General features: G+C 69.9%; 3 protein-coding genes across 5 annotated transcripts; 1 reads left to right on the top strand and 2 right to left on the bottom strand.

Annotated features, from left to right (window-relative positions):
• Positions 1–1,180: 1,180 nt before the first annotated feature.
• Positions 1,181–9,451, bottom strand: LOC142364606 (mucosa-associated lymphoid tissue lymphoma translocation protein 1-like). 2 transcript variants are annotated; one of them, XM_075444460.1, is made up of 17 exons: positions 9,386–9,451; positions 8,358–8,520; positions 7,971–8,137; positions 6,929–7,059; positions 6,679–6,832; positions 6,007–6,185; positions 5,581–5,677; positions 5,359–5,406; positions 5,231–5,266; positions 4,774–4,977; positions 4,465–4,642; positions 4,128–4,202; positions 3,540–3,667; positions 3,323–3,469; positions 2,997–3,154; positions 2,764–2,898; positions 1,181–2,638 (listed from the first exon to the last, which is right to left on the bottom strand). In XM_075444460.1, exons 2-17 carry the CDS (start codon positions 8,492–8,494, stop codon positions 2,420–2,422), a joined length of 2,193 nt encoding a protein of 730 aa, XP_075300575.1. In that variant the 5' UTR covers positions 8,495–8,520; positions 9,386–9,451; the 3' UTR covers positions 1,181–2,419. The 2 variants fall into 2 exon arrangements, with proteins under 2 accessions (XP_075300575.1, XP_075300574.1); XM_075444459.1 differs by having other exon boundaries at positions 1,181–2,668.
• A 1,485-nt stretch (positions 9,452–10,936) lies between these two features.
• Positions 10,937–12,557, bottom strand: MRPL54 (mitochondrial ribosomal protein L54). The gene is made up of 3 exons (XM_075444463.1): positions 12,464–12,557; positions 12,106–12,262; positions 10,937–11,289 (listed from the first exon to the last, which is right to left on the bottom strand). The coding sequence occupies exons 1-3, from the start codon at positions 12,537–12,539 to the stop codon at positions 11,157–11,159; spliced, it is 366 nt and encodes a 121-aa protein (XP_075300578.1). The 5' UTR covers positions 12,540–12,557; the 3' UTR covers positions 10,937–11,156.
• A 68-nt stretch (positions 12,558–12,625) lies between these two features.
• Positions 12,626–19,863, top strand: APBA3 (amyloid beta precursor protein binding family A member 3). 2 transcript variants are annotated; one of them, XM_075444461.1, is made up of 10 exons: positions 12,626–13,644; positions 14,167–14,206; positions 14,643–14,788; positions 14,933–15,019; positions 15,600–15,758; positions 16,087–16,266; positions 16,475–16,687; positions 17,211–17,330; positions 18,678–18,818; positions 18,963–19,863. In XM_075444461.1, the coding sequence occupies exons 1-10, from the start codon at positions 12,700–12,702 to the stop codon at positions 19,032–19,034; spliced, it is 2,103 nt and encodes a 700-aa protein (XP_075300576.1). In that variant the 5' UTR covers positions 12,626–12,699; the 3' UTR covers positions 19,035–19,863. The 2 variants fall into 2 exon arrangements, with proteins under 2 accessions (XP_075300576.1, XP_075300577.1); XM_075444462.1 differs by lacking the exons at positions 17,211–17,330; positions 18,678–18,818; positions 18,963–19,863 and adding an exon at positions 17,107–17,204.
• Positions 19,864–20,022: the final 159 nt, after the last annotated feature.

Below are 20,022 nucleotides of genomic sequence, written 5' to 3' on the forward strand. Positions count from 1 at the left end.
CGCCACGTCCCCGGCGGCTCGGTGAGGGGCATCTGCTCGGCTGTCCTGGGGGCTGCGCCTGACCCCCCTGCCCCCAGCCACTCCCCAGCGGTGCCCGCCGGGTTGGCGGGAGGGTGGGTGGCAGCGGGACCCCCGCGGCCCCTGGAGGAGGGGGCCGGCTGGGAGAGGCAGGGGGTGGCAGGGGGCCCCGAGGCCGGTTGACCCCTTGCCAGCAGTTCCTGGCAGGAGGGAGCAGGGTGGCGGTGGCGAGGTGCCACGTCCCCGGGGTCCCCAGTGTGGCTCTACAGCCCTGGGTGAGCGGGTGCCCTGGGTCCCCAGGGTGCTCCGGGTCCCCGGGTGAGGGAGGCAAGTGCCGACTCTCCCCCCACCAAAACGAGACGTTTCCCCAGAAAAATCTTCCCGCTTTGGACCCAATGACAGCCACAAACCCTGGCATTGCTGGGGCAGCCCCGTCCCCACCGTGTCCCCACCAAGTCCCTACATCCCCTGCTCGACACCGGCACAGCCGGTTGCAGCCCCCCACCCCGGGGGTCTCACCCCAACCCCACAGCCCCGGGACCGGACTCCGACGTCCTCACCGCCCCGGGCTCGGGCAGGACTGGCTGGGATGCCACCGGGCCAGGTGAGGCACTGACCCCGGCGAGACCCTTCTCCTTGTCCTCCGTCCCCCGGCTGCTGCTGCTCGTCTGCTTCGTTAGTGACAATTAAACCTTGAGCAACCCATTAAACGCATAATCGATGCTGCCCCGGCTCCCCAGCCCGGCTAATGGGCCGGGGCCGAGGCGTGCTCCGGCGGGGAGATAATGAAGCAACGGCCGCGGAAGTAATGGGGTTTGATCCGGGGGACGGGACGCGCTCAATGGGGGCTGCGCTTTTCACATGACATAATGGCCGAGGCTGGCGCCAGCCCGGGGCACCCCTCGGCCTCCCGCGCGCCGACAAAAGCCGGCTGGCGCGGAGAGCGGGGGGCTCGGCACCCCCCGACCTGTCTGATCGGAGCCTAATTGGGGCGAGGATGCTCCCCCCGCCATCTCGCAGCCGCGGGGAGGCCCCGAGACGGGGTGTCATCCCCACATCCCATCGCCTTCCCGGCCGTCCATGAGACCCCACCGCTCCAGTCGCCTTTCCTGCCGAACAGCCACACAAGCAGTGCATTTACGATTCATTAACATCACCCAATATTAAGCTAGAACAGTGCGTGTTTTACTCGCAAATATCTGTATCGCGTCCACGGAGGCGAACAGTGCTCGATGCGATAAACGGCGAGCAACCTTCTCGCGTCGGGAGGAGGAGAGGCCCAAACCAGTCAGTAACTCGTAATTGCCTTGGTACCAGTTTCCGCGTGCCCCGAGTGGGAAGCCCATGAATTTAACATTAGTCGTATTCGGTAGCTCCTGATTTCTCAGATGTTGCTATTTCTTTACTTTTTCCGTTGCCGCATCTGCCAACGAAGTTGGTTTCCTCTCGTACCTCACCCTGATGTCCACCACCACTGCTTGGTCACCTTTCTCCTGCGGTCCCGGGGGGTTATGCGAATTATTTAAATGAGCTAATTGGCATAGGGTGGCACCGGTGTGCCCCAGGGCATCGTGGCGGGGGGTCAGGGTGCCCTCGCCAGAGGGGTCGGGGGTCCCTTCCCTCCCGCGGACGCTCAGTGCAGGAACCGGCAGCGTCTCCGGCCCCAGACACCGCCCTCACGCGCAGAGCCCCGAGCCGCTCGCCCTGCCCGCTTTACTGGGGCTCTCCCCGCTCGCGACCCAGCGCGGCACGGCCGGCGTCAGTGGGGCTGCCGGCGTGGGCGGCCACGGCTGGGAAAAATCCAAGCAAAAAGGCATTTTTTTCCCCACCCCTAAATCCCAATCCCAGCCTGAAACCGCTTGCTGCCAGCACAGCCCTGTGCCTGGGGTTGTACTGGGAGGACTGGGTGCTACTGGGAGAAAAGCAGGCGCTGGGGGGTTCTCCCAGCCCCTCGCAGTGGAGCTGGGATCCTCCCGCCGCTTCTAATCCCCTCCTGCGGGATTTACCCCCTAATCTGCTTATTTCTCTCTATTTCTCCCAGGGCTGAAGGCAGCCAGCCCTGCCCCGGCGCGACGCCTCGCAGCGGCTGAGCCGCGGGGCCGGGGGTCCTGGCACGGGGTCCTGGCACGGGGGGCTGGCACGGGGGGCTGGCCCTGGCCTGGGGTCCGGCGCTGGCGCTGCCATGCTGGGGGACACAGGGTACGCGGGGCTCTGCCGGGGGTCCCGGTCATGCCACCCAGCAAGCCCCGTGCCCCCTGGCACTGGCCGGGATGGGGGTCACCCCCCCGGGCGCCCACCTCTGCCTGTGTCCCCCCCATCCCGCCCAGCCCCCCAGCACGGCAGACGTGGCCCCAGGGGACTGCGGTGACAGTGGGGATCGGGGAGGGGCTGTGCTGCCCCTCTAGAGGCTGTGGGAGCCGGGGACCTCGGGGCTCAGGTTCTCCTCGGGGGTGTTGACCCAGGAGCCCCCCGCAGCCCCCCAGCTCCCGGGGGGGGAGGCGGAGAGGGGGCTGCCGGGCGGCGAGGGGGAGGCCGCCAGGTTGAGCTTGGCGATGAGCGGCTTCCCCACGCTGACCGTCCGCCTCTCCTCCACGAAGTCGTCCACGCCGCGGTAGCGGTACTGCAGGCAGACGGTGAACGCCAGCTCCCGCTGCGGGGGCACCGGCACCGTGGGCACCCGTCCCGGGCCACGCCGCGGCCGCGCGGCCCTCCCGGCACTGGCCCCCCGCCCGCGGCCGCTCTTACCCGCAGTTTCTGCAAGCCGCAGAGCCGGCTGTAGAGGCAGCAGGGTGGGCAGCCGGGGCTCCAGGCGGGTGCCAGCGGGCTGCCCACCTCCTCCGGGCTCTCCTGGTTGGTGCACTTGAGGTCCACGTCCAGCTCCTGCCATGGACGGCATCCAGCCGCGGAAACCACCATGGGTCCCCCCACCCCGGTTCCCCGGCGTTGCCCCAGCACAGGCTTCAGTGACTCGGTCCCACCTCGGGGATGTCGGTGAGCTTGGCCTCGCACTTGGCGATGTCCCCGGGGGTGGCCACCACGCGCGTGTAGATGATCATGATGTTGGAGAACTCGGCAGCGAAGCCCAGCTGGACGGTGACGCCGCAGTCGAAGCGGAGGTGCCGGCTCTCCGGCAGGACTGGGGGGGACGACAGCGAGAGCGGGCTGGGACCTGCTGGTCCTCAGGGCTGGAGCTGCACCCGCGGGTGAGGTGACCAGGGACGGCGACACGGTGCTCCTGCCACCAGGCTGTGACCAGTGCTGTCCCCCGCGCCGGCGCCGGCCCCGGAGCGGCCGCGACGCTCACCGTGAGCCTTGGCCCACTGCAGGTTCCTGGCGGAGGCCTCGTCCCGGCCCGGGGAGCGGATGGGGTCCGTCAGAGCTCGTCTCTCCGAGAGGTTGCTGCGGAGCTCCAGCGCCTGCCGGCCCCGCGTGATCTCCAGCGTGCCCATGTCTGCGGGGTCACGGGGGGTCGGTGGGGGACGCCGGGGAGGGGTCGCCGTCCCCCGCCACTCCCCACTCACCCTCGGCCACCTTGTCCAGCAGCACTGTGATCTTCTCGTCCTCCAGCAGCCAGCGCTTGAGGAAGGTGACGAAGATGCCATTAGAGAGCTCGCCCTGGCTCAGCTCGTAGGCTTCGGCGTCCGCGCACCTGCGGGGACAGGGCAGCGGCCGGCTCCATCGTGGGCTCCATCGCTCCCCGGGAACCAGCCCCACCGGGGCAACAGCCCCTGGGGAAGCCAGAGCCGGGCGCCCGCTGCTTCACCCTCTCCCACCGACCCGTCCGGCCACCGCGGCAGGGGGAGGTGGGAGCTGCGGCCGGATCCTGGATGCTTAAAGCATCATCAGCCCGGATCCCTCTGCTCAGGGTGCTGAGCTGAACGCCCTCGGGTGCTGCCTGCGGCCGAGCCGCGCCGTGGGCATCCCCCTGCCCTGCGCGGGGCTGGGCGCTGCCGCTCGCCCACGGCATCGGCCGGAGGGAGCAGCACTGCTGATACGCGGAGGGGGAAGACACGGGCGCAAACGGGGCCGGGCCGTGGTGGGGGGCTCTGGGCCAGGGAGGGACAGTCGGCCCCGCTGCCCGTGCCGGGGGTGGCGGGGAGGGGACCCACGTGGCGTAGCCGAAGACAATGTTGGCTGTGACCTGCAGCGCGCCGACCTGCGGGATGACGTCGTCGTTGAGGTTCCTGCGAGAGAAGCGTCGCTGGGCAGAGCCGGGAGCTGCTGCCCCCCCCCCCCAAAACCCACCCCACGGCACTCCAGACGCCGGGGTGCCCACCCATCTGCCCACCCATCGTGGCGTTTGCTGGCTCAGTGACGCTTTGGAGGATCCATCCAAGGGGTTAGGGTGGGACCCCAGGGACACCCCATCCCGCTCCCCCGGGAACCAGCACCCACGGGCACCCCTGTGCCGGGAGCTCCCGGTGCCGGCGGCCGGGGCCGGGTCACCTCTTGCGGCACATGTCGAGCAGGAAGATGTTGAGGCCGGTGCGGCGCTGCTGCATGCTCTGCAGCACCCGCTGCACGCACAGGCAGTGGGCCGAGGTGTAGGAGCTGGGGGCGTCGATGGGCACCATGAAGCTGTTGCCAAAATTTTCATAGCCGTGCCCCGCGTAGTAGAGCAAACCTGAGGACAGCGGGTGATGTCCCTTGAGCTGCCAGCGCCCGCTTCGTGCCCTGCAGCCCCCCGAGGCCCCGCCAGCACAAAACCACCCTGTCCCCCCGCAGCCAGAGCCACCCCGGCGGGTGCCACCGCACCGTAGACACCCTTGTCGAGGAGGAGGAGGAACTCGTTGACGGCCATCAGCATCTCGGCCTTGCGCAGGTCCAGCAGCGAGACCACCTTGAAGTCGAGCTGGCGGAGCAGGGCGCCCAGGGCGTGCACGTCCACCATGGGTGCCTTCAGCTGCTTGTGGTGCAGGTAGTGCATGTTCCCGATGAGCAGGGCCACTTTGTCGGTGGCTGCTGGGACGGGAGGGGCAGGCGCTGGGGACGGAGCTGGACGCTCCCGCTGTCCCCGCCACCCTCAGCCCCAAGAGGTGACCCCTGGTTGCGGCCGCTGTCCCCGGGTATGGGGGTGCCCCAGGGTGCCCCTGCCTCGCTGGTCTGCTGCACTGCACCCAAAGCACCCCTGGGCAAGCGGAGCCTCGTGGGGTGACACCGGGGACGGTCACAGCCTCACAGGGCCACCAGCCGCCCCTGGGCAGGCTCTTACCGTACAGCTGGCCAGGGCTGCCGCGCTCCGGGGAGCCTGGAAGAGAGAGACGCCGTGCCACAGCCCCGCGGTGCCCAGGGAGCGCGGCAGGCAGAGCAGGGGGGGCTGCTCGCTCTGCCCCCACCTACCTCCATCCCCCTCCTGCCAGGAGCCTCCGGAGGCGAAGAGCCGTGGGCCTGCGGCAGAGGGTGGGGGTCAGGGACCCCACACATGGCAGCACCTCCCACCACAGCCTGGGGCCCCCCAAAACCGTGGGGCAGCGGTGGGAGGGCTTTACGGCAGGGCAGAGCAGGGCCAGGGCACCCCACGCACGGCGGGGGGGCCCCAGAGGTGTGCCCAGGGACCCTCACCGATCTCCACGTCCACCTCCCGGCTCCACACCTCGTGGAAGAGGTTGAAGACGCGGCAGGAGTAGCTGCCCCGCTCGGCCGTCGTCACCAGCTTCACCTGCCGGCGGGACGGAGTGGGCAGCTGTGGTGGCATGCCGTGCCGTGCCATGCCGTGCCACGCCATGCCACGCTGTGCCACGCCATGCCACGCCATGCCGTGCCCCGCCATGCCATGCCGTGCCACGCTGTGCCACGCCATGCCGTGCCCCGCCATGCCACGCCGCGCTGTGCCACGCCATGCCACGCCACGCCACGCCGTGCCACGCCGTGCCACACCATGCCATGCCACGCCACACCATGCCGCGCCACGCCGCGCCACGCCACGCCGTGCCACGCCGTGCCACACCATGCCATGCCACGCCATGCCACACCAGCGTCCCGCCTTACCTGGAGCCGGGGCGCCTGCGCACCCTCCACCGGACGCCGGTTCCTGAACCACTGGTACTGGGGCGGGGGGTTGCCGATGGCTCTGCACTCCAGCGCCAGCGTGTCCCCCTCGGCCAGGCGGCACGGCCGCGGCTGCCGCAGGATCTGCAGCCCCGCCATGGTCGGGCAGTAACCGCTGGCTGGGGAGGGGACGGGGCCGCAAATTCGGCACCCGGCCGCACAAGTGGCAGGAGCCAGCGGGCACGAGAAGCAGACAGGGCACTCGGCTCTCTGTGGTCACTGTCACCCCAGCAAGCCCAGACACCTCTGCAGCTGAGCCACGGCGCAACACGGCGAGCGGTGCCCCACGGGAGCCCCCCTGATCCCAATATAGCGAGTTTTGCCCCACTGGTGCCAGCCTGGGGTCCCAACATGGCAAGTGGTGCCCCCCGGGAGCCCCCCTGATCCCAACACAGCAAGCGGTGCCCCACGGGTGCCAGCCCAGGGTCCCAACCTGGCGAGCGGTGCCCCATGGGTGCCAGCCTGGGGTCCCAACACAGCAAGCAGTGCCCCATGGGAGCCCCGCTGATCCCAATATGGTGAGTGGTGCCCCACCGGTGCCAGCCTGGGGTGCCAACCTGGCGAGCGGTGCCCCACGGGAGCCCCCCCCGGGACGCAGAGCTCGGGGCCCACCTGAGCTGGGGCTGCTGCTCCGCTCCACGCGGACGTGGGCCCACCTGGAGAAGGCGAAGGCGGCCCCGCAGCTCACCCGGCAGATGTACCACCCGGGCTGGCCTGCCGGGGCGGCCGGGTCGATCACCAGCTCCGGGGCCGTGGCTCCGGGCACCTACGAGGCAGGAGGGGGCCGAGGGGTCGGGGGCCGGCTCCCACCCGGCCGTGCCCCCTCGCCACGACGGCGCCCGGGGGCCCTGCCCGACCTCACCTCCTGCTTCCCGCAGAACCACTGGTAGGCGAGCCCCGGCGGGCCGGTCGCCCAGCAGGTCAGGGACACCCGCGTCCCCGCCGCCACCACCTGCGACTCCGGCTGCACCGTGATGCAGATCATGTCCTGGACTGCGGGAGAGGAGAGACCAGCCCGGGCGGGCTGAGACCCCCATCCTGCACGATCCCAGCCTGCCCCACCCCCACCCACAGCAGCCTGTCCTCTCCCATCCCATCCTATCACCCCCTGTCCCATCCCACCCCTCTGCCCTGTCCCAACCAGCCTACCCTGACCCGTGCAGTGCCACCCCCGCCACCCCACCCCATCTCATCCTCTTCCATCCTATCCCACCCCGCTCTGCTCCATCTCATCTTGTCCCATCATACTCTGCCCCCTCCCACCCCACCCTGTTCCATCCCATCCCTTCTTGTCCCACCCCAACCTGTCCAGTCCTGTCCCATCCCATTCCATCTGGTCCCATCCCACCACATCCCATTGCCCACCCCATCCCATCCCATCCTCTCTCACCCTACTGCACACATCCATCCCATGCCATCCCATCATACCACATCCCATCCTGTCTCACCTTACTGCATCCATCCCACCTTAGTGCATCCATCCCATCCCATCCCATCCCATCCCATCCCATCCCATCTCATCCCATCCCATCCTCTCACCCTACCGCACACATCCATCCCATCCCATCCTGTCTCACCTTACTGCACCCATCCCATCCCATCCCATCCCATCCCATCCCATCCCATCCCATCCCATCCCATCCCATCCCATCCCATCCTGTCTCACCTTACTGCACCCATCCCATCCCATCCCATCCCATCCCATCCCATCCCATCCCATCTCACCTTACTGCACCCATCCCATCCCATCCCACCCCACCCCACCCAACCCCAGGGCCCTGCTACCCAGAGCACAACCACCAGCAGGAAGAGCTGCTCCTCATCTCCCCCGGCTTCCCTTCTGCTGAGCCCTGGCACCCCGCTGCCCCTCTCCAGGCCCCAGGGGACCCCCTGCCCGGCCCTACCGGCGCTGCTGAGGACCTGGCAGGCCCGCGTGTGCCCCATCCTCTCCAGGCAGCCCAGCAGGTACTTGACGGGGCAGTCGCGCTCGGCCAGGAGCTGCAGCAGGCACTGCGTGGGGCTGCCGCGGGGCTCCAGCACCTTCAGCGAGCACATCTCCAGCTCCTCGGCGCTGCAAGGCGCCCGCAGCGCTCAGCGCCGCAGCCCACCGCCCGCCCGGGAGGATGGGGACCCCCGCCGCGGACTCGGCGCTGACCCCAGCCCAGTCTGTGGCCACGACAGGGTGGCCAAGGGACCCGTGTGCCCCTCGCTCAGCCCACGGCTGGGCTGCGCCCGCGTGCGTTTTGTCACCCGGTGGGGGACAGACCCCCGGAGGGGACCCCCACCTCTACCTGCACTTGAAGCGTTTCTCCAGCCCGGCCACCTCGGCCAGCTTGCGCCAGCCCCGGCCGGCGTTGTCCAGGAGCTCGCAGAGCCGGGCCACCACCTCCTCGCCCAGCGAGCCGATGGGCATGCTCCAGTCCGCCATCCTGTCCCAGTCCGGCCACCGCCTGCCTGGGGACACGGCGGGGACGAGCCGTCGGTGGGTGACGGGGCGACAGGCGCCTGCGCCCCGCTGGGCGCTCGGGAGGGAGACCACCAGCACCAGCCCGCCGGCGTCGGGTCACCTCCCGCGGGAGCCCGGGGGGGTTCTGGCCTCGCCGCGGAGGTGCCGGGAGGTGCCGGGCAGCGCTGCCGGGAGTGACACCAGGTCCCCCTCGGCGCCCGGAGGAGAGCTGCGACAGCGGCACGGGGGACCCCGCTCCCCCCCCGGCCTTGGACAAGCAGCCAGGGCCACGCTAGCCCGGGGGACCTTCACAGGCGTGGGTCCAAGGAACTGGAAAGTGGGGACATCCCCTGCCAGCGTCCCCATCCCCTCGGGGGACGCCGAGAACAGGGCCCATCACGGAGGGCCGAGCGTGGGGACCCCTCTCCTGCTGGCAGAGTCCCCCGTGGGACGGCAGCAGCCCCCCGCCGTCCCCAGGCCCCTGGGTGGTGGCTGCAGAGCCAGCGGGAGCCTTGCCGGGCCACCACGAGCAGCCCGCAGCGGGGACAGGGGGGTCCTGGGGCTGGGACCCCCCTCAGCTCCCCCTGACCCAGGCAAAGGCGTCGGCAGCGACGGGAGCAGGGCAGGGACCACCCCAGCGCGGGGCAGCTCCCAGGGATGGGGTCTCCCCTCCTGCCCCCGGGTCCCTCCCCGCCAACCCAGCCCGGGCGGGGGCTCGTCCCCAGGCCCAAGCTGTCGGCGGCAGCTGGGTGACGCTCGCCCGTTCAGGGGGGCTCCCAGACGGACACAGGGGTTCGGGTGCCCCCCCCAGCTCCCCTGCTGCTGGATTTGGGGGTCGGAGGTGTGTGGGGGGCGAGGGGACAGGGCACTCACCGCTGGGTACGGCCAGGCCTCGGCCCCGTCGCCTCCGAGGGCGCGCGCTGAGCCCCGCGCAGAGGAAATGAGGGTTCAGCCCAAAAATCTCCCCGAACCCCCCCCACGCCTCCGCACGCCACTTCTGCTTCCCTCCGCCGCTTCCTGTGCCGCGGCGCGGGCGCTGCAGCTGCCAACCGGCCGCCCTGCAGCCCCCCGAGACCGGGCAGGGCCCCCGCAGCCCCCCGAGAGCTGGGCAGGGCCCCCGCAGCCCCCCAAGAGCCAGGCAGGGCCCCCGCAGCCCCCCGGCCCTTCCTTGCTGCGGGGGGAACCTCGCGGGAGGCCGCTTGGTCCTCGCAGCCCGACCCGGGGCCGGGCAGGAGGTGCTGGGCAGCGAGTCCGGGATGGGGGGACAGGGACGAGCCAGGGGCCCGGGGGCACCCGGCAGCCCCACGCACGGCAGGAGCGAAGCCCAGGGGAAGCTGCGGGGCTCTGCCAGGCTGCAGCCAGCTGAGGCCATGTGGGGAGGGGGCTGCGAGACCCCCGCTGCCATGGGGCAGACCCTGCCTTCCCCACGGAGCCCAGCCGGACCGGGACCCTGGTGCCCCAGCAGCCGCCGCTGCCGGAGGATGAATCACAGGATCCCAGAATGTTGGGGGCTGGCAGGGCCCTCTGGGGTCCCCCAGCCCAACCCCCTGCCCAAGCAGGGTCACCCAGAGCAGCTGCACAGCACCGTGGCCAGGCGGGGCTGGAATATCTCCAGAGAAGGAGACTCCACAGCCTCCCTGGGCAGCCTGGGCCAGGGCTCCGGCACCCTCAGAGGGAAGAAGTTCTTCCTCGGGTTCAGCTGGAGCTTCCTCTGCTCCAGTTTGTGCCCGTTGCCCCTTGTCCTGTCGCTGGGCACCACTGAGCAGAGTCTGGCCCTGTCCTCCTGACCCCCACCCTGCAGATATTTAGAGGCATTTCTAAGGTCCCCTCGCAGCCTCCTGTCCTCCAGGCTGAACAAGCCCAGCTCCCTCAGCCTCTCCTCGTAGGAGAGATGCTCCAGTCCCCTCCTCATCCTCGCAGCCCTCCGCTGGACTCTCTCCAGTAGCTCCTCATCTCTCTTGAACTGGGGAGCCCAGCACTGGACACAGCACTGCAAATGGGGCCTCCCCAGGGCAGAGCAGAGGGGGAGGAGACCCTCCCTGACCTGCTGCCCACACTCCTCCTCATGCACCCCAGGATCCCATTGGCCTTCTGGGCACCCAGGGCACGCTGCTGGCTCACGGTCACCCTGTCGTCCCCCAGCACTCCCAGTCCCTCTCCGCAGAGCTGCTCTCCAGCAGGAAGCGAGAGCGCAGCGCGGGGGTGGCACTGCGAGGGGCTGCCGTGAGCCCCCGCAGCACCGCCAGCACCTGCCCCATCCTCCCACCCCGGGGAGCACCGGCAGCTCCGCCCCCCAGCCCCTGGGGCACAGCGAAGCCACCCCAAGCCCCCATCCCCAGCAGTGCTGGTGGCCACGGGCGCAGCACCCGTCTGGCAGCACATGCTCCCTCTAGAGCTAAAAAATTGAGCTTCTGTTTTACCAAATACACCGAGAATTCGCAGCCTGTGTCGCCTCAGCGCCTCGCCAGCCAGCGGCACGCGGCGGGGACCCGCACCGAGCTTGCCGGGGGTTCGCCGCAGCCTCCGGAACAGGCACCAGCCCCACCAGGGATTTATTATCAGCTTCCAGCAAGAGGAAACAAAGGTGGGAGCTGGTCCCAGCGCCACCCGCGCCGGCTCTCGGGGCGGCCCCCGCCCCCCCGCTCTACAGCTTCTTGCCCTTCTTCAGCCTGTTGCGCTGCCACGTGTTGTACTTCCGCAGGCGCCGCCAGTACTCCAGCGAGTCGGGGTCCAGCTCCTCCAGCTTCTTGGGGGGCCCGAGGTGGATCTGGAAGAGCCTGGGGGACACCGGGCAGAGACACTTGGGGCCCAGCAACGCTGCGGTTGTGCCGACACAGGGCAGAGGCGCTCAGCCCGCAGCGACGCCGCTCAATTTCGGGCCTGACTGGTTCGTACAAACAAGGCACGGCCCACAGCTCTGCCCCTGCCGAGGGGCGAAGGCAGCGCACGCCCCTCGTGACTCCGCTACGCGGGGTGCCCGCTTCGTGGGATTCTCACCCAGCACCCGCACAAACACGCGACGGGGACGGTAACTCCGCTCTGCGTGCACAGCGGCGCATCGCACGCCGGGGACGCCACGGGGGCGAGCGTAGAGGACGGGGGCAGAGGGACAGGTGCGGGACGGAGCGACGGAGGTGTGTGACCAGGACACGTGGCTGTGCAGGGCGGGCAGACGGACAGGTGCGGGATGGAGTGACGGAGGTGTGTGACCAGGACATGTGGCTGCGCAGAGTGGGGAGAGGGACAGGCGCGGGATGGAGTGACAGAGGTGTGTGACCAGAACGTGCGGCCATGCCGGGTGGGCACAGGGACAGACACAGGACAGAGCGATGGAGGTGTGTGACCAGGACATGCAGCTGCGCAGCGTGGGCACAGGGACAGGCGCACGACGGAGTGATGGAGATGCGTGACCTCGCCGTGCGGAGCCCCCAGCGCCACAGCCTGCCCTGCCCCGGGGAAGGTCTCTGCGCCACACAGCGCTTCTCCTCCTCCCGGAGCGGTCCCCTGTCCCCCCCCCGCTCCCCCAGGCCCCCGGGCCGGCTCCTCCGCAGGGACGGGCCCCCCGCGCCCGGCGGGGCCTGCCCAGCACCTACCACTCGGGGTACTCAGAGTCGGGCTTCAGGGCCACCTCCGGGCCCTCTTTGAAGTAGTTGACGCCCATGGCGTAGGCGGCGAGCATGGCGGGGTCGGTGCAGACCTCCGGGCCCGCCGGGCCCTCCTTCAGCGCGCCCTTCCCCTTGGCCTTGGCAGCTGCGGGACAGCGGGGCCGTCAGCGCGGGGGACGCGGCCGGGGCGGGCGGGGAGGGGGCGCTGGCTGGGCCGGGGCCGGGGCGGGCAGCGGGGCCGGGGGAGGCGGGGGGAGGCGGCGGGAGCAGGGGCCGAGCCGCCGCCGGGGACGGGGCCGGGGACGGGGAGGGGGCGGCGGGGCCGGGGCGTGGGGCCGGGGCTCACCCGGTTTCTTGGCGTAGCCCCGGGCCGGGCCGGGCAGGGCCGCCCGCGCCGCCCGCAGCAGCACGCCGGCCGCCATGTTGGGCGCCGCGGGGCACGCCGGGAACGGGGCGGGGGGCGGGGCCGCGCATGCGCAGCGGCGGCGCCCGGAAGTGGCGGCGGGGCCGGGCCCGGGCGGGGAGAGGCGGAGCCGGCGCGGTCGGCCCCGGCCCCCACGGTCCCTCCGGTCTCCCCGGCCCATGGAGAGCGGCGTGGACCCCGCGCCCGCCGCCCCCGACCTGGGCAGCGAGGAGGCCCCGGAGCCGCCGGCCGTGGCCCCGCAGGAAGGGCCCGGGGGTCAGCGGGGGGGCCCGGGGCCCGGCTCGGGGCCTGCCTCAGCTCGGGCGCTCGGCGGGGACGCGGAGCCGGAGCTGGGCCGGGCCTCGGGGCCGCAGGGCTCCGCCGACCGGAGTCCCCGCGCCGCAGGACCCCCCCGAGCCCCCGGCAGCGGCCGCCCGGCGGGCACGGAGCTGGGCGAGGCCCCCAAGGCCGGTGCCCGCCCGGGCAAGGCCGAGGATGGGGAAGACGAAGCCTCGGAGACCCAGGGCCTGCTGGCCCCGCTGCAGCCCCCCGAGCCCCAGCTCTGCGCCCACCCCCCCACCCCGGAGCGGGGTCCGCTGCCCTCCCCAAGCGCTGGCACGGCCCCTGCGCCGGGCGAGCCAGCCCGGCCTGGCCACGGCGAGTGTCGGGGCGAGTGCCAGCCGTGCCCACTGCATGTGGCCACGGGCCGGGGCCTGGAGACACGGCCCTGCTGTGCCCTGCGCTCGGCCCGCGCCCGGCCCTGCCACGGCCTGCTCTTCGCCGAGGCCGACCGGGAGGATTTGCTGAGCCTCCTGCGCTACGAGGGGGGGCTGCCCGAGGCCAGTGCCGAGACGCCCTTGGCGCGCTCTGACGTCCTGGCCGGGACCAGCCTGGAGATGCTGTGGGCTCGGGAGGAACCGGCTGCTGCGGAGAAGCCTGAAGAGCTGGGGAGGCCGGAGAGCTCAGAGGAAGGACCCTCCGGTGGCTGGTATTACGGAGAGGGGCTCTGCGAGGTCGAGCCCGCCTGCCAGGGCAATCGGGACAGTTCCCCGGAGCCGGACTGGGTGGCCCTGCCTCCCGCCGTGGCCCCCGAGGCAGAGCAGCCACCCCGAGGCAGCGTGACTGTGAGTGCATCGCACACGGGCTGCGGCAGCGCGCCAGGACGTGCCCCTGGGCTCTGCTCCCTCATGGGGTTTTGGGTAGGGGCCGGGGGGAGCCGGGGCCGTCTCTTCCTCAGATCTTACAGGGCCTCATGCTGCTGGGGTGCCCAGACAAGACCCTTGGTGCTGGCTTTGGCTCCTGCCACCCTGAATGCGGGGGGATGCTTGCATGGCTGGCTGATCCGTGCCAGCCCCGGGGAGGAGGCTGGTGGGTCCCAGCAGCCCCCCAGAGCCCTGCACCCTGTCCCCTCCCCCAGCAGCAGGACCCTGCGCATCCCCCCAGCCCCAAAACCCTGCATCACCACCCCCCCCATCCCCAGGGCCCTGCAACACCCACCTCAGCCCCAGGGCCCTGCGCACCGCCCAGCCCCAGGCCGCGGAGACCTCGCTGTCCTGGAGCTCCAGGGCCAGCCTGACCGCGGGACGGGCGGGCTGAATGCGTGGGATCCGACCCAGAGCCTCACCTGCTCCCTCATTGCTTTGCAGAACAGGGAACGCCCGTCCTCCTGCCCGGCCTTCAGAGAGGGTGAGTTGCTTCTGTGCTTGAGCAGCAAGAGCACCCAATAGTCCTGCTCTGACCCCGAATACGGGGTGGCCGGGGGTCCCAGCTGGAGAGGGAGCGCCCGGCTCTGTGCCCACACAGGGTGTGAACATGCCTGCAGACTCTGGGCGGTTCGTTCAACCCCAGCTCGCCCTTCACTGAGCAAATGGGGATGCTTTGGGGAGCAGGGGGATGCTCAGGCTTGGGAGGGGAGAAAGAGGGCTGCCAGGGTGTGCCCGAGGGAGGGGGGAAGCAGCCCTGGGGTCAGAGCTGGTCCCCGGGTGATGCCTGGCGCCCACCTCCCACGCGCTGAGCTGCTTTGCCGTGCGTAGGAATGCAGCCGACGGGCGGTAGGACTTGGTACGCCCAGTTTTCAGAGGTGGGGGGACCAGCCCCTGCTTAGTCCCTCCCGATGCCTCAGTTCCAGGCCCGTGCGACCCGGAGGAGCTGCTGGACGGGGTGATTTTTGGGGCGAAGTACCTGGGCTCCACGCAGCTAGTCTCGGAGAGGAACCCCCCACCCAGCGTCCGCATGGCGCAGGCCCAGGAGGCAGTGGACAGGATCAAGGTGTGGCAGGGTAGGGGGGCACGGCTGCCCCCAGCCTGGGCCCTCGTGGGCGCAGGGCCGTGCTCGGGACCCCCGGCTGCGGGGCAGGGACACGGAGGAGTCCTGGCAGCAGCAGTGACCCTTCCCGGGCGCTTCCTTCTGCAGGCGCCGGACGGGGAGTCCCAGCCCATGACGGAGGTGGATCTCTTTGTCTCCACGCAGAGGATCAAGGTGCTCACGGCTGACACGCAGGTGAGCGGGGAACGGGAGCCCCCGCCTGGCTTTGGGGCTGCTGGAACCTTCCTGTTCGGCCTTTGGATCTCTGCTTTGCACCCACGCTGGCGGGGTCGTGCCCGAGGGTGGCCGACGGGCGAGGACGCGTGTCTGGGAGGAGGCGTGTCACTCCACAGCCATCCTGCGCAGACACGTCGAGTCCCCCGGCCGTCTGCGTGGCTGCACGAGGCTTCTCACGCAAACGGTGCCGCGCGGGAGCTGCTGGGTTCCCAGTCCAAGCTCCGGGGAGCCTAGGTTTGAAATTTCTGTAGCTCTTTGCCTCAGGATTTGTTTCTGCTTTGTAGTAAGAGGAAAGAGCTGTCTTGTCCCCTGGCAGCACCCGGAGGCTCGGACGAGTGCTGGAGCGGAGGAGCTGCTTGGACCTTGTAGCGCAGACATGGGTTCTGCCCAGCGTGTGCCAGGCGTTTGAGCCGCATCCCGGCACGGCGGCGTTCGAACCAAGCCCTGCTCGCGGCGGTGCCCGGCTGGCTCGCGGGCTGCCCGCGGGCTCCGTCGGGCCGGGGAGGGCTGAACGCCTCCGCCTGTCTTCCCTTGCCAGGAGGCCATGATGGATCACTCTCTGCAGACCATCTCCTACATCGCCGACATCGGCTCCCTCGTGGTGCTCATGGCGCGCCGGAAACTGCCTCGGCGCTCGGAGGTGGCGGAGGAGAAGCGGCTCTACAAGATGATCTGCCACGTCTTCCACTCGCCCGACGTGAGGCAACGCGCGCGTCCCTCGGAGGGCAGGGCGGCGCTGGGCTCCTGGCGCCCGTCCCGCTGCCATGAGTGGGTGCTCTGGGTCTCCGTGCTGGGGGCTCCCGACAAGCGCAGAGAGGGGGAAGAGCCCATATAGAGAGGCCCAGCGAGAAAAGGGGGGAGGATTGGCACCGTGAAGGGGCCCGTTCAGGCAGGGAGGGAGCTGGGGTGCCCTGGAGCTCCCCTGGAGCATTGCAGGGCACTGGCAGCGGTTGGCTCCCGTTTGCCCATGAGACTGTTGGCCCCGAGCCACGGGCACGAGAAGCCCCACTCCTCTCCTTCCCCAGGCCCAGATCATCGCTCAGGCCATCGGGCAGGCGTTCGGCGTGGCCTACCAGCGCTTCCTGGAGGCCAACAGCATCGACCCGAGCAAGCTGAGCCCTCGCCAGTACAGCCGTGCCCTCGAGGACCAGGAGCAGCACAACGCGGAGCTGAGTCACTTCTCCCGGCAGGAGAACTGCAAGGACGTAAGAGCTGCTTTGGAGGGGTGGGGACAGGGGGGGGTCCCACCGGCACCTCTGTGCCATCCCCTCCACGGCTCCCTGAGCAGCTGAGGCTCACCCTACAAAACTGGGCCCCGTCCCCGCTGGCTGTGAGCCCGGGACACCGTGCTGGGGCTGGGACACGTGCCCCATGACTCTGGTGACCATAAACCCATCTGTGCCACCCTCCCAGGTCTACATCCGGAAGCAGAAGGGGGAGATCCTGGGCATCGCCGTGGTGGAGTCGGGCTGGGGCTCCATCCTGCCCACGGTAGTTGTCGCCAACCTGATGCACGGGGGCCCGGCGGAGAGGTCGGGCGAGCTGAGCATCGGGGACCGCCTCATGTCCGCCAACGGGACGAGCCTGGTGGGGCTGCCCCTCGCCACCTGCCAGAGCATCCTGCGGGTGAGCCGGGGCTGCGCCCGGGCTGCCCGCCTGCCGGGGCAGCGGCTGCGGTGCCGGGGCCCCTCCCGGCGTGGGGCGGGGGGGTGACAGGGGGCAGAGGGGGTGGAGGGAGCTGTACCCATCCCGAGCGCTTGGGAGGGAGCGATGTGACAAGGCAGGGACAAAGCTGGGGACTAAACGTGCTGTGGCAGGGTGCGGGCAGGGCCCTGCCCGGAGGGGAGGGTGGGTGAGGAGGCAGCCGTGCGTCCTGGGGGGAACTGCTGCAGCTTCTGCCTCCTGGGCAGGAAGGAGCTGAAAGCAAGGACGGAGTGGCCTCAGGGGCAGAGGGGGATGTCTTGGACTGGATTTCTAAGTTCTTCCCCCTGAATTTGAGCGTGGCAGTATCCCTGTGCGTGCCTCAGTTTCCCCACTGAAAACAGGTTGCTAATCCTCGGCCCTCCTGTGAGCAACATGGCTGCGTCGCCCCTCTCAGCCACGTCAAACAGCTCTCCAGAGAATGACAGAGCCCCATCCCATCTTCCAGGAGCTGAAGCACCAGACAGAGGTGACGCTGAACGTCGTGCACTGTCCCCCCGTCACCACAGCCATCATCCGGCGCCCCGACTCCAAGTACCAGCTGGGCTTCTGCGTGGAGAACGGCGTGGTGAGTGCCCGTGGGGACGGGAGCGGAGCCGAGCCAGGGTCAGCCAAGGGCGTCATCCGCCCGTCTGGCAGACGGACACGCGGGTCTGGCTGTGTCTGCGTGGACGAGCGCACGGCGCCGGTGCTCCTGGTGCCTGCCAGGGTGGAGGTTTCACAGGGCTCTGCTGTGCCACAGCACAAGGCTCTGCGTAGCTCTCCTGCAGCGCCGGCCGTTGGCTCCATCTCCCTGGTGCTCCTTAGCTGTTTGCTTTTGGGGTGGTGGTTTCTTCCCCATTTTCTTGGCGTGACCTTAGTGACATTTGGTGCTGTCGCCAGTGCCCCAGCCACTCCCTGCTCTGGGCTCACAGAACCCCAGAATGTTGGGGGTTGGCAGGGCCTCTGGGGATCCCCCACCCAACCCCCTGCCCAAGCAGGGTCACCCAGAGCAGGGGGCACAGCACCACGGCCAGGCGGGGCTGGAATATCTCCAGAGAAGGAGACTCCACAGCCTCCCTGGGCAGCCTGGGCCAGGGCTCCGTCACCCTCAGAGGGAAGAAGTTCTTCCTCGGGTTCAGCTGGAGCTTCCTCTGCTCCAGTTTGTGCCCGTTGCCCCTTGTCCTGTCGCTGGGCACCACTGAGCAGAGTCTGGCCCCGTCCTCCTGACACCCACCCTTCAGATATTGATCAGCATTTCTAAGGTCCCCTCTCAGCCTTCTCTTCTCCAGGCTGAACAAGCCCAGCTCCCTCAGCCTCTCCTCGCAGGAGATGCTCCAGTCCCCTCCTCATCCTCGTAGCCCTGCGCTGGACTCTCTCCAGTAGCTCCTCATCTTTCTTGAACTGGGGAGTCCAGAACTGGACACAGCACTGCAGATGGGGCCTCACTGGGGCAGAGCATAGGGGAAGGAGAAAGAAGAAGAGGGGAAGCATCTCCAGAGTGGCTGCGTTGGAAAGGCAGAGGGGAGTGTTTCCAGGAGCAGTGGGAGGTGATGGAGGGGCTGGCACGGCTGCAGCGTGCGCTGACCGATGCTCCCGAGAGCGCTGGAGACGCGGTTACCTCGCAGGCGCGCGGGAGCTGCCGCCCCGGGGAGAGGCTCTGGCTCTGCAGCCCAGCCTGGAGGGGAGTGCGAGGGTTCGATGGGGGAGCTGAGCTTTCCCTCAGCCGCGGAACAGCAGCCCTCAGTCTGCCCTTGCCCTGCGGCTCAGCGCATCGCTCCCAGACAGCCCTGCCACCCACACACGCCCTGGGGCTGGCGGAGACGGCGCCCAAGCCCCGAGCTCCAGCTCGGATGGGAGGGTTTGGGGCGGTGGTCGCGCGCGGCCCTCGGCTGCGGGCCCAGCTCTGATCTCAGCAGCGCTCCCCGCTCCCCAGATCTGCAGCCTGATGCGGGGCGGCATCGCAGAGAAAGGCGGCATCCGCGTGGGGCACCGCATCATCGAGATCAACGGGCAGAGCGTGGTGGCAACGCCGCACGAGAAGATCATCCAGCTGCTCACGCAGGCGGTCAGCGAGGTGAGCGGGGCGCGGGCCGGGCGATGGCCGGGGTCCCGGGGCGGCTGTGGCTGCGCACGGAGCGGGCCGGGCTCACAGCTTTGCCCCAGCACCCTCCAGCCCGGGGTCTGGGGTCTCCCAGCTGATGGGTGCGTCTCTGCCCAGGTCCACATCAAGACCATGCCGGCCTCCACGTACCGCTTGCTGACCGGGCAGGAGCAGCCCCTCTTCCTCTGAGCCGCTGGCTGTGCCCGGCTGTCGCCACACGTGCCTGGAGCGAGCCTGGGGCCGCAAGGGCAGGACGGGCTCTGCCTGCTGCCCCAGCACCCTCCTGGGAGCCCTCTGGTCCCCAGGGGGCCTGATCCTGCACCTCTGCGGTTTTACTCAGGACACAGCGGGAGACCCTGGGCGCCGGATACCCAGCTCGGGCAGTGTCCGGGCCTGTGGTGCCACAATTTGGGCATCTCCTGCCCCTCCATTCACGCCTCGCAGTGCCCACACGGTGCCTGTCCCGCTGCTTCACAGGCTCCCTCGCCCTGGCCTGGTGCTGGCAGGAGAGAGGACCCCGCGTGAAAGCTCCCCCCATCCAGTCACCCAGACACTGCTTTTACACTCACCGAGGTGCCTTTCCCCGCGTGGGGACGGTGCTGGAAGCACAGCTCCGGGGCTCGCCCTCGAGCAGCGCTGGCCCAGCACCCCCGTGTGTGGGTGCACCCTTGGCACCCGCTCCTCCTGCCTGGCTTTGCCAGGGGCCTCTCGGGGGTGCAGATGAGCTCCCCATTGGACCTGTTGCACCGAGCTGGGAAACTACCTCTGCTTCTCCCTGGTGCTGCCTTTAACCGCTCCGCACGCACAGCCCGGTGTCGCAGCCCTCGGCGCAGTGAAGGGCAGCGCAACACTGCCCAGTCCCACAGCACAGGGAGCTGGGGGCCGCCAGCCCCAGGGACCAGCCCCTGGTGACGTGTCCTTTCACCGGGGGTCTCTGGGCCCCGGCCACCGAGGCCGTGCTGACCTGACTCTGCCCGTGTGCTTGGTTCATGTAAAAATAAAAATTCTGGGGAACGTGGGGGCTGCGTCTCAGGAGCCCGGCAGGGCTGCAGCACCCTGAGCCTGCTGCGGTGGGCACAACCCTGGCACAACCCCAGCCCGATGCCCACACCGATGCGTCTCGGGGCAGGCACGGCGTCTGGCCACGGAGGTGCCTGCGTCCCTGCGAGGTCACCCT

Source organism: Opisthocomus hoazin, chromosome 27 (assembly GCF_030867145.1).
Source record: "Opisthocomus hoazin isolate bOpiHoa1 chromosome 27, bOpiHoa1.hap1, whole genome shotgun sequence".
Lineage (NCBI taxonomy): Eukaryota > Metazoa > Chordata > Aves > Opisthocomiformes > Opisthocomidae > Opisthocomus > Opisthocomus hoazin.